At 45.2% G+C, this 12833-nt stretch overlaps 1 protein-coding gene across 2 annotated transcripts in view; it reads right to left on the bottom strand.

Moving 5' to 3' along the window:
- Positions 1-9855, bottom strand: part of ACTR3B (actin related protein 3B) — a 46075-nt gene extending 36220 nt beyond the window's left edge. The window contains exon 1 of one of the 2 annotated variants that reach the window (XM_030550068.1): positions 9659-9855. In XM_030550068.1, the coding sequence (XP_030405928.1) occupies positions 9659-9703 (45 nt within the window). In that variant the 5' untranslated portion in view covers positions 9704-9855. The remainder of the gene's footprint in view (positions 1-9658) is intronic. The other variant, XM_030550071.1, reaches the window with a different exon arrangement.
- Between the last annotated feature and the right edge of the window lie 2978 nt (positions 9856-12833).

The raw sequence follows: 12833 nt of genomic DNA, 5'->3' as shown, positions 1-12833 counted from the left end.
CCGGGAGGTATGCTGCCTGCCAGGGGCCCGTATCCGAGATGTTACAGAGGCTTTGTCGAGGATTATCCAGCCTTCTGACTACTATCCCATGCTACTCATCCATGTGGGCACAAATGATACTGCGATGTGTGACGCTGAGCAGATCAAGAGTGACTACAGGGCTCTGGGAGTACGGGTTAAGGAGTTTGGAGCGCAGGTGGTATTCTCTTCGATTCTTCCTGTTGAAGGTAGGGATCCGGGCAGAAACAGATGCATCGTGGAGGTGAATGCCTGGTTGCGAAGATGGTGTCACCAGGAGGGCTTTGGCTTCCTCGACCACGGGATGCCGTTTGAGGAAGGACTGCTAGGAACAGATGGCGTTCACCTTTCGAAGTGGGGAAAGGCCTTATTGCACACAGACTGGCTAACCTAGTAAGGAGGGCTTTAAACTAGGTTCGACGGGGACAGGTGAGCAAAGCCCACAGGTAAGTGGGGAACAAGACCTGGAAGATGGGTTGGAAACAGGAGGGAGCACGGGCTATAATGGCAGAGAGGAAGGAGGGTCAGGGCAAAGCTGGGAGGCAAGATCAAACCAGTATCTTAGATGCCTTTATACAAATGCAAGAAGTATGGGTAATAAGCAGGAAGAACTGGAAGTGCTAATAAATAAATACAACTATGACATTATTGGCATTACTGAAACTTGGTGGGATAATACACACGACTGGAATGTTGGTGTGGATGGGTATAGTTTGCTCAGGAAGGATAGACAGGGGAAAAAGGGAGGAGGTGTTGCCTTATATATAAAAATGTACACACTTGGACTGAGGTGGAGATGGACATAGGAGACGGAAGGGTGGAGAGTCTCTGGGTTAGGCTAAAAGGGGTAAAAAACACAGGTGATGTCGTGCTGGGAGTCTACTACAGGCCACCTAATCAGGCGGAAGAGGTGGATGAGGCTTTTTTCAAACAACTAACAAAATCATCCAAAGCCCAAGATTTGGTGGTGATTGGGGACTTCAACTATCCAGATATATGTTGGGAAAATAACACCGCGGGGCACAGACTATCCAATAAGTTCCTGGACTGCATTGCAGACAACTTTTTATTTCAGAAAGTTGAAAAAGCTACTAGGGGGGAAGCTGTTCTAGACTTGATTTTAACCAATAGGGAGGAACTTGTTGAGAATTTAAAAGTAGAAGGAAGCTTGGGTGAAAGTGATCATGAAATCATAGAATTTGCAATTCTAAGGAAAGGTAGAAGGGAGTACAGCAGAATAGAGACAATGGATTTCAGGAAGGCGGATTTTGGTAAGCTCAGAGAGCTGATAGGCAAGGTCCCATGGGAATTAAGACTGAGGGGAAAAACAACTGAGGAAAGTTGGCAATTTTTCAAAGGGACGCTATTAAGGGCCCAAAAGCAAGTTATTCCGATGGTTAGGAAAGATAGAAAATGTGGCAAAAGACCACCTTGGCTTACCCTTGAGATCTTGCGTGACCTACAAAATAAAAAGGCGGCATATAAAAAATGGAAACTAGGTCAGATCACGAAGGATGAATATAGGCAAATAACACAGGAATGCAGAGGCAAGATTAGAAAAGCAAAGGCACAAAATGAACTCAAACTAGCTATGGGAATAAAGGGAAACAAGAAGACTTTTTATCAATACATTAGAAGCAAAAGGAAGACTAAGGACAGGGTAGGCCCACTGCTCAATGAGGAGGGGGTAACAGTAACGGGAGACTTGGAAATGGCAGAGATGCTTAATGACATCTTTGTTTCGGTCTTCACTGAGAAGTCTGAAGGAATGTCTAGTATAGTGAATGCTTACAGGAAGAGGGTAGGTTTAGAAGAGAAAATAAGGAAAGAGCAAGTAAAAAATCACTTAGAAAAGTTAGATGCCTGCAAGTCACCAGGGCCTGATGGAATGCATCCTAGAATACTCAAGGAGTTAATGGAAGAGGTATCTGAGCCTCTAGCTATTATCTTTGGGAAATCATGGGAGACGGGGGAGATTCCAGAAGACTGGAAGGGGGCAAATATAGTGCCCATCTATAAAAAGGGAAATAAAAACAACCCAGGAAACTACAGACCAGTTAGTTTAACTTCTGTGCCAGGGAAGATAATGGAGCAGGTAATCAAAGAAATCATCTGCAAACACTTGGAAGGTGGTAAAGTGATAGGGAATAGCCAGCATGGATTTGTAAAGAACAAATCATGTCAAACTAATCTGATAGCGTTCTTTGATAAGATAACGAGCCTTGTGGATAAGGGAGAAGCGGTGGATGTGATATACCTAGACTTTAGTAAGGCATTTGATACAGTTTCGCATGATATTCTTATAGATAAGCTAGGAAAGTACAATTTAGATGGGGCTACTATAAGGTGGGTGCATAACTGGCTGGATAACCGTACTCAGAGAGTAGTTGTTAATGGCTCCCAATCCTGCTGGAAAGGTATAACAAGTGGGGTTCCGCAGGGGTCTGTTTTGGGACCGGTTCTGTTCAATATCTTCATCAACGATTTAGATGTTGGCATAGAAAGTACGCTTATTAAGTTTGCGGACGATACCAAACTGGGAGGGATTGCAACTGCTCTGGAAGACAGGGTCAAAATTCAAAACGATCTGGACAAATTGGAGAAATGGTCTGAGGTAAACAGGATGAAGTTCAATAAAGACAAATGCAAAGTGCTCCACTTAGGAAGGAACAATCAGTTTCACACATACAGAATGGGAATAGACTGTCTAGGAAGGAGTATGGCAGAAAGAGATCTAGGGGTCATAGTGGACCACAAGCTTAATATGAGTGAACAGTGTGATACTGTTGCAAAAAAAGCAAACATGATTCTGGGATGCATTAACAGGTGTGTTGTAAACAAGACACGAGAAGTCATTCTTCCGCTTTACTCTGCGCTGGTTAGGCCTCAACTGGATTATTGTGTCCAATTCTGGGCACCGCATTTCAAGAAAGATGTGGAGAAATTGGAGAGGGTCCAGAGAAGAGCAACAAGAATGATTAAAGGTCTTGAGAACATGACCTATGAAGGAAGGCTGAAGGAATTGGGTTTGTTTAGTTTGGAAAAGAGAAGACTGAGAGGGGACATGATAGCAGTTTTCAGGTATCTAAAAGGGTGTCATCAGGAAGAGGGAGAAAACTTGTTCACCTTAGCCTCCAATGATAGAACAAGAAGCAATGGGCTTAAACTGCAGCAAGGGAGATTTAGGCTGGACATTAGGAAAAAGTTCCTAACTGTCAGGGTAGTCAAACACTGGAATAGATTGCCTAGGGAAGTTGTGGAATCTCCATCGCTGGAGATATTTAAGAGTAGGTTAGATAAATGTCTATCGGGGATGGTCTAGACAGTATTTGGTCCTGCCATGAGGGCACGGGACTGGACTCGATGACCTCTCGAGGTCCCTTCCAGTCCTAGAGTCTATGAGTCTATGAGTCTATGAGAAGGCAATCAGGTTGGTCAGGCATGACTTGCCTTTGATGAATCCATGCTGACTGTTCCTGATCACCTTGGTCTCCTCTAAATGCGTCAAAATGGATTTCTTGAGGACCTGTTACATGATTTTGCCAGGGACTGAAGTAAGGCTGACCCGTCTGTAGTTCCCCGGATTCTCTTTCTTCCCTTTTTTAAATAGGGGCACAATATTTGCCTTTTTCTAATTGTCTGGGACCTCCCCTGATTGCCAAGAGGTTTCAAAGATAATGGCCAATGGCTCTGCAATCACATTAGCCAATTCCTTCAGCACTCTTGGATGCATTAGATCTGTACCCATGGACTTGTGCATGTCCAGCTTTTCTAAATACTCCTTAACCTGTTCTTTCACCTCTGAGGGCCGTTCACCTCCTCCCCATACTGTGTTGTCCAGTGCAGTCTGGGAGCTGACCTTGTCTGTGAAGACGGAGGCAAAAAAAGCATTGAGTACTTCAGCTTTTTCCACATCATCTGTCACTATGTTCCCTTCCCCATTCAGTAAGGGTCCCACACTTTCCCTGGCTGCCTTCTTGTTGCTAACATACCTGTAGAAACCCTTCTTGTTATCCTTCACATCCCTTGCTAGATGCAACTCCATTTAATCACAAATGGGACAGGCATCAAGTGGGAACCCCACAAATAATCTCATGGTCCTATTTCAACATACTGAGACCCAATAGTCTGACAGACTGAATGTTAAGACAAAATATGTATATGTTTCCGGAAGCTTTAAATTATTCAGGATCAGTTTCTCTAAAATAAACACTGACCCAAATTCAGAGAGTCTCTAAATTGGTGTAATTTACACCTCCTTCACACTCCCAGAGTACATAATTTGGACTCCTCTATACTTACTAGACTCATCTCACTTGCCATATTACAACTTAATATGAAAAAAAATCATGTTTCAAGAACCTCTTTGGACTGGAATTTGAAACAGCTTTCTCCCCCAAACGATGCATCAGAGGGGGCCTGTAGGGTAACTTAGAATGCTCAACAAAAATGCACAGCTCACAATCTTGCAGGCTTACTAATGTCCTTGACTGAATTTCTCTGCTAAAAAATATCCTATGGATCTTGAGGCATAGGCTTTACCCAATGGAAAGTAGATTTCTGATTAAGATAATTATCTCAAGACAATAACTTTGGATATTTTATTTCTTCTTCACATAGGACTGAGAAGACAACAAAGTCATAGTTATTTCCTCAAAACCTCAGTTCTTTTACTCTTATTTTTTCTAAATTTTCAGTTTATGCCTTGCTTTTTTTCTCCTCTGTTACAAGATAGTAGAATTATGCTAATGCAATGTCCTGTGATCTGTAAATTGAGGAATAAATCCTGCGATGCTTATAATTACATCTTAATTTCACAAAAATTACAGCATTTATTGCCAATGAGATAGAAGCCTATTGGAAACTCTCTTGAGCATATACAATAGCTCAAAAACCATTTAAGAGGACCAAGATGCTTTTTAAAAAAGGCATTTAAAGGACCACTGTTATTAAAAGTTACACTTTTGCCTGAAAAGTATAACCTGTTGTGACAAGCAACCCTTAAGCTTAATAGGAAAAAAGACATTAGAAAAAGTATATTACATGCAGAGAAATAGATATCTTTTTTCAGTTGTTTAGCTTGGGTATAATCAATGTTACTGATTCCCATATAGGGTTAATCAACTTTCTTGTGTGAGTAGAGAAAAACTTTTTTAAAATGGGAAAAAGTGGATTGTAAAGATGACAGGACAACTCAGAAATGGATACAGCACCCTGAACTACTTTTAACTCATTTTTTTAAAATGACTATATTTCCGATTCAAATTCCAACCCAGGAATTGACTTTTGGAGCATAACACCTAAAGCTATATAATCTAGAAGTATAAATGCTTAAACTCAGGTGGCTTACTTTATCCACCTCAATACATGGCTCACCGATATTGCTTCCACTTTTATAGTAGTAAAGTCAAAACTCAAGATAAACCTTGCTATTGAAGCTCTCGAATTAACTCAGTTCTTGCTGCTTTCTGATTCAGGTCTCAGGGATACAACAGTTCTTGTAATTTTAAACAAGTTTTGGAGTCTGTGATAGTTATTAATCTGTTACTTAATGCCAAAAGCCTTCATGAATGCCTTGCTAAAGCAGCTCCCACCTAGGCTGCTTCAGCAAGGCATTGTAAAGCACCTAAGGCTGCAAGGGTAGGGGGTGACAGAGCCCCCCACTGGTCTGAATTGTACTCTAGTATGTCACACCCCCCACTGCAGAGGAGTAAGCTAAATATCAGTGAATGATTTCCATACAAAAGTTTGAGTTCCTTGTATTTTCTGAGACATTATGGTCAACACAGCTCACATATTCCCCAACATTTTGAGAAGTACTAAAAAAGAAGAGGGAGTAGAGATCAAATAAATGCTTAAACAGGGTTAACAGAGGGAATAATATAAAGTTGGTGTGTTATGGCTGTTCAAAGATTATTATGGAGTGGCAGTAGATACTTCGATAATTAGAGGTGTATCTGAATTTCCACTTTAAGCCCAATTTTGGACTACCACTTCTTCCCCCAAAAATCCACAAACAATGTAATATCTGCCTCGAAGCTAACAGATGATATTGGGCTAAAGAAGGATATTTTTAACAAATGTGAAATGAATTTAAAAAAGGGGGTCCAGAATTATCACACATGCAAAAAAGAGGTAAAGTTTTCTAACTTACACACGCACACGCACACGCACTTTGTAGCAAAACTGTATGATACAGATTTAAAAAAACAAAAAACACACACACACACACACACAATTTACTAGGTCTATCTAGTAGCAATCTAATACAAATGACTAAAGATTAGGCAATAAAACTAGTTTTGAAAGTTGAGAACAATTTAAATAGTGTCAGAAAGGCAAATCAGCTCTAATGGTCTTAAAATAGATAGACCTTTTCCATGTGGAGATTGATGTGAACACGTAAACTGATTACTACGTAAAATCATCCATGGAGAAAGGATGATTTAGTCCACGAAAATGAAGTTAGTCAGACAAGCTGTTTGCAAACTAAGACATTTTAAAAAGCAGTGGTCACCCCAGATAGAAAATACTTCCTACCACATCTTTGTTTGCAAATGAAGATCAATGGAGAAATAAATCAAATTGTTTTTTAGATTCATCTTTCTGACAAGGGAGATATGCATCCCCGTTCTGCTGCCATGATAAGTTCCCAGCTAGCCCACTATACCCACTTCCTGCACACCCTATAATTCCAAATGTCCACCAGTTAAGCAACTCTCCGAGACACTGTGTGTTTCCTATGTACAAACCACCTAGTAGACCTACTTACATGAGAAGAACAAAGGTTAATGCATGGACAAAGCATCAGACTTCAGTGTCAGAGAGATATATGTGGGAGAAAATACAAAATCTGTGTAGTGCACATTTTCAGGATTCAAGATGCAAAAAAGGAAAGCATCTCTCCAGAGCAGAATAAAAGTAGTTTGGCTAATTTAATTATGAATGTCCGTACCTCCAAATATTTCAGGTTCTTCTAACTTTAACCTTCACTCTGAGTTCCCCAGAGAAGGCTTGGGGGATAGGATTGTCTTTAATGTTAATCAACTGTTTTGTTCTAGTAAGGACTTTTATCTTTCAGTTATTGTTATGCACTCCCAAACATCTGCATTTTAAAGTTTTTCCTTGGTAATTTGAATCAATTATCTGAACCTTGTATGGGAAATGTATCAAGTTAAATAGCATATCCCAAGGGTGGCCAACATGTGGCTCTTTTACCATTATGGAGCCCCCTACTCCTCTGTCCATCCTCTATCTACCAGACTGGGGGGGGGGGCACGGAGCTTGGGACCTCTGCCTTGCAGCAGAGTGGCAGGATAGGGGCTTCTGCCCAGCAGGGAGGAGGGTCACGGGGCTTTAGAATGAGTGGGGCTGAAGCCCTGAGCTCAGTCAGGCACCTCCCATGAGGCTGAAGCCCCAAGCCCCAGGAGGTGTGCCCTGGCTCTCGAACTTCTGAAGATTGTTGTATACTGCTTGGAGGGTCAGTAAGTTTCGCCATCTCTGGCGTATCTCTTTGCAATTGGACTAGAACCAGGGGAAGCCCCAGGGCTTTCCTATACAGCCCCAGTGCCTTAGCTGAAAGTATCGGCAATTTGAGAGATACCTATCTCAGAACTGGAAGGGACCCAGAAAGGTCATTGAGTCCAGCCCCCTGCCTTCACTAGCAGGATCAAGTACTGATTTTGCCTCAGATCCCTAAGTGGCCCCCTCAAGGATTGAACTCACAACCCTGGGTTTAGCAGGCTAATGCTGAAACCATCCCCATTGGCCTGGAGCTCATCTATCAGTATCTCTAGACTAAACAAAAAAAAAAGTCTTAGCTTTTATGATTGAGAACATAATTTTCCAAAAGTTAAACAAACACAACCAATGCAGTGTTGTCTTCCTGACTCTGCTGGGAGACTGATCTCAGTCGCCAAGGTGTTCGCTGAATAGTTCCTTGGGGGACAAGATCTCCTCCCCTCCTCAGAGCACTCTGGCACTGAAGCTACTATATGTTTGCTACTCCAGCCTCAGGTTAATAGCTTCTGTGCCTTCCACCCATGACACAAAAGGAATGGCCAATAAATCTCAGCAAAAAGATAGTGGTTCCACACGATGAGCTTCTTTGGCCAAAGACAAGTGGTAGGATCTGTTCCTCAGAGAGGCAACCTGCCTCCTTTCACATCTATGGGCTGTGAGCGCTGAAGCTGTTGTGTTCATGTTACTCTCCAATGAAGTGCTTATCTAGAACTTTCCCAAAGTTTCATTCATCTCCTACTCATCATCACAGGCAGCAGGCAAGATAAAGTCCCAGAATGATCTGGAAAAACTGGGAGAAGATGCCCAATACCCAGAAAATACTATCAGTATAAAAGAGCTAGCTTCCCAACTGTTATCCCTTTGCTAACTTAGCAGCAAAGAGGCCTGTGGCACCGTATAGACTAACAGAGGTCAGTTAGTTTCTAAGGTGCCACAGAACTCTTTGCTGCTTTTACAGATCCAGATTAACACATCTACCACTCTGATATTTTGCTAACCTAGTCATTTTGAGTAATTAATTCCCATATTAACCATGATCCATTAAAGATTTTTAACACAAATTAACGCAAGGGTCCTGGTGCCATGGAGATCATCTGCAGGGGGAGGGAGGGAGGGTGTGTGAGAGTCTCCAGACTATGAGACAGGGAGCTAGAAGTCATTTCCCAGGTGAGAGAGGGAGGATGCCTCCCGAGGGTTAGGAGTCGGCTCCCAGTAAGGAAGGGAAGCAGAGGGAGATGGTTCCCTGGCAGAACGGGCAGGACAGTAGAGGAGATTCCCCAAGGGCAGAGAGAAGATGGTGAATGAGGGGCTGGCTCCCAAAGGGTACAGGGGGGCGAGGCTGGGTTGGGGTATCATGGGGAGCCCGTTCCCAGGGAAGAGGGGGCTGCGGGGAGGGCTGGGGAAGCCCATTCCCTGGGCGGGGGAGCTGCGGGCAGGCCGGGGGAAGGAGAGAGCTGCAGGGCAGGCTGGGGGAGCCCATTCCCGGGGGGGCAGGAAGAGGGGAGCTGCGGGGCGGGCCAGGGGAGCCCATTCCCGGGGGGGGGGGAGAGGAAGAGGGGAGCTGCGGGACGGGTCAGGGGAGCCCATTCTCGGGGGGGGGGGAGAGGAAGAGGGGAGCTGCAGGGCGGGTCAGGGGAGCCCATTCCCAGGGGGGGAGGAAGAGGGAAGCTGCGGGGCGGGCCGGGGGAGCCCGTTCCCGGGGGGGGGGAGGAAGAGGGGAGCTACGGGGCAGGCCGGGCTGGGCTGGGGGAACCCGTTCCCGGGGGCAGGGGAAGAGGGGAGCTGTGGGGCGGACCGGGCTGGGGAAGCCCGTTCCCGGGGGGGGAGGAAGGGGGGAGCCGCGGGGTGGCCTGGGGGAGCCCGTTCCGGGGGGGGGAGGAAGAGGGGAGCCGCGGGGCGGCCCGGGGGAGCCCGTTCCCGGGGGGGGGGGAGGAAGGGGGGAGCCGCGGGGCGGCCTGGGGGAGCCCGTTCCCGGGGGAGGGGGAAGAGGAGAGCCGCGGGGCGGGCGGAGGGGAGGCCGATCCCGGGAGGAGGAAGAGGGGAGCCGCGGGGCGGGCGGAGGGGAGCCCGTTCCCGGGGCGGAGGAGCTGCGAGGCGGGCCGGTCCTGCCCGCACTTACCCGGTGGCCTCCGTCTATCACGCACGGGAGCAGGAAGCTCGCCATGCTCGGGAGGCGGCACCACGGACCCTACACAACCATCCAGGCCGCCCAGGCTGAGCCTGTCCCGGCCGCTGCCTGCCCCCGCCGGCTCGCCCGGCCCTCACTGCCTCGGCGCGAGCAACTCGCGCACCATGCAGCCGGCAGACAGCACCGGCTTCAGGACGCATGCGCCGCGCACGCCCACGCCACGTGATCCGGCTCCCTTTGGGGGTCCTGCCCGCTGGGCGGGCCGCGTCCCTACAGTCCCCGGGACCCGTCTCACGCGCCAGCTCCGACCAGTGCCCCGATCCCAGCCGTCTACGCAGCGCCCTCTGCACCCCAGTGCCAGAAACGCCAGGGAGGGAAAGACAGAGCCCTCCGCTGCTCTGCACTTTACAGGACTGGAGCCTAGTGCCCGGCCTGCCACCCTATACAGGCCATGTCGCGCAAGGGCCAAGCTGCAGCTGATCCGATCAAAAGCATCTGTTTCAAGCAGTTAGCTCTGCAAAGGATGCAACAGAGATGCGGAGGTTCCTGTGACTGTAACGTTCTGGGTGCCGACCCATTTCGAAATAAACTCTGCCGCCTTTTGCACGTGTCAGTCAATATGAGGTTTCATAATCAATTTCTGGCATAGGCACTAACCCTCTATTAAATCATAAAAATCTTGTCCTGTGTTTCTTTAGGTGTAGGTAGGTACCCTACAGTACAACACTCTCCAATTGAACCCACAGTATTTTAATCACGTAGGTGACCAGATGTCCTGATTTTGTAGGGACAGTCCCAATTTTTGGGTCCTTTTCTTATATAGGTTCCTATTACTCCACCACCCTATCCCAATTTTTCACATTTGCTGTCTGGTCACACTAATCACAGGTGGTATTTGGCACACTAAGAAAAGTATAACACTTTCCAAAGCAGTCTCATCTTCCATGCAAAGATCTCAAGCTTGAAACAAAAATGATGAATTAAGTTTCAACACCCTGGTCAGCTAGGGGGTTATTAGCCATCATTTCACAAATGGGGAAATGTCTTCTACCCATGATCATATTGCAAGTCTGGTAGAGCTAGAACCCACATTTTTCTGACTCCTACTCTCAATGCTTAGCCACAAGAATCATAGAATATCAGGGATGGAAGGGATCTTGGGAGGTCATCTAGTCCAAATTCAAAACAGGGCTAATCCCCAGACAAACTTTTACCCCAGTTCCCTCAATGATTGAGCTCACAACCCTGGCTTTAGAAGGCCAGTGCTCAAACCATTGAGCTATCCTGCCCCACCTTCCTTCTGCTAAGAGTATGTATTTCTATTACTCTTCAACCTCCAACTCTATGCAAAGGCTCACATATTAAGAGGATTGGGATTTATATTAAAAAAAAACAAAAAATTGCTCTCCAAGTTGTAGGAATTCCATATGTTCAGCTGATAACAAAAATTACGCTATGTGTGTGGCTTATTCAGTCACTTAACACAGACTGAGTGTATGTCTGCACATAAACAACTGTAGCACTTTGGTTAAGACGCTACCTATATTAACAGGAGGGGTTCTCCCACTAGCATATCCATCTCCCTAACAGGCAGTAGGTACACTGATGGGAGAACTCTCCCATCGACTTAGCACTGTCTATACCAGGGTTTAGGTTGGTTTAACTGCATTGCTCAGGGATGTGGATTTTTCACACCTCAGATGATATAGTTATACCAACCTAATTTCCTCATGAAGACCAGACCTGAGAGTATGCACTTGGTATGCTTGCTCATGCCATTTTTCTCACAAATGTTGGAAGATATGCTCATACACCATGACATGATGGAAGCCAGCCAAATTTAGTTTGCTGGGAGGGCTGTCTTAGCAATTTAAGCAGTCAGTATAAAATATCTATACTCCAGAACTACAGATTCAAAGCCTGATCGGGACCACCCAGCCTCCTTTGAAAGTCCGTCCAAGGCATTGATTAAAGATCAAATAATATGAGAATAGGGATTTGTCCTACTTCATTGACTAAAATTTTCTCTTCCTCACACTGTTGTGCAATATATAGTGCAGGGCTGAGAAAAAGCAGTTATGCACCCATATGGGCACCTCTGTAGAGATACTATCCTTTTCTCTAGAATCTCAGCATTCTTAGTTTTTTTAAGACTCTGTTACGGTTGTGGAGAAAAACTTCAAAAATGTGAACCAAATATAACTGATATAGCGATGAGTCAGCAGAAAGTCTGGAACAACTGTGTCATTGATCTGTGACAATTTAAACCTGCTGAGGATCTGCCCCATGAGCTCTGAGCGGTAAGAGCTGCCTCATTCATCTCAATGAGGTATTACCCAGTGACGACAATTTAAATGCCAACATTGTTAACTATTTAATTCCTCATGGAAGAATGGAGGGGGAATATCTCTGGTCTGGTCAATTTACTGTAAGTTAAGTCTTCTTTTGGTGTCCCAAGTGGCTGGGATTTGGGAGATACCACTGCTTCCCCTTCATATCAAAGAGCCAAAACCAAGGCCCTGTAGAGCCCAGGGGCATATGCATAGATACACAGATTTTAAGGCCAGAAGGGACCATTTTGATCATCTAGTCTGACCTCTTGCATAACACAGGACATAAAATTTTACCTAATATTCAAACTGCATCAAGGAGGAGCCAGATTTAAAAGAGTAACCAAGCAGTACAGATGATCATATTTTGAATATCTTCAAATCAACTGTGTGTTGTCTCATGTTTGCAACTCACAGGATGGAGCTATTCTAAATAGGTTCTTATACAATCCTCATCACTGTAGTATCTGAGTGTCTTCCAACAGAGTATTAAATCACATGACTAACATTTCTCATGTATTGTTTGTTCTTTCTTTTATCCTCTTCTCAGAAGAAGAATTGTGTGTGTAGAGTTTTGTACACCCTGGTCTGTGTTTATATTAGAGAAGGGCAGGATGAAGAAGTGCGCCTTGCACTTGGAGCAGAAAGTTATGAGGTTACTGATGATCTTTAGTTCCTGTGGGCATTTGTTTCACAGTTTTAGACCAGCCCTCAACAAAGCTTTGTCTCCTACACAAACAAGATTTATCCTTATAGTAGAAAGTTCCACTGTACCTGAGGAGGGAAGTTATCAACAACAATCTTCATCCTGGAGCTTTAGGCAATCTTTTAGATAT

Source organism: Gopherus evgoodei, chromosome 2 (assembly GCF_007399415.2).
Source record: "Gopherus evgoodei ecotype Sinaloan lineage chromosome 2, rGopEvg1_v1.p, whole genome shotgun sequence".
Lineage (NCBI taxonomy): Eukaryota > Metazoa > Chordata > Testudines > Testudinidae > Gopherus > Gopherus evgoodei.
This window is presented reverse-complemented; position numbering and strand designations above follow the sequence as displayed.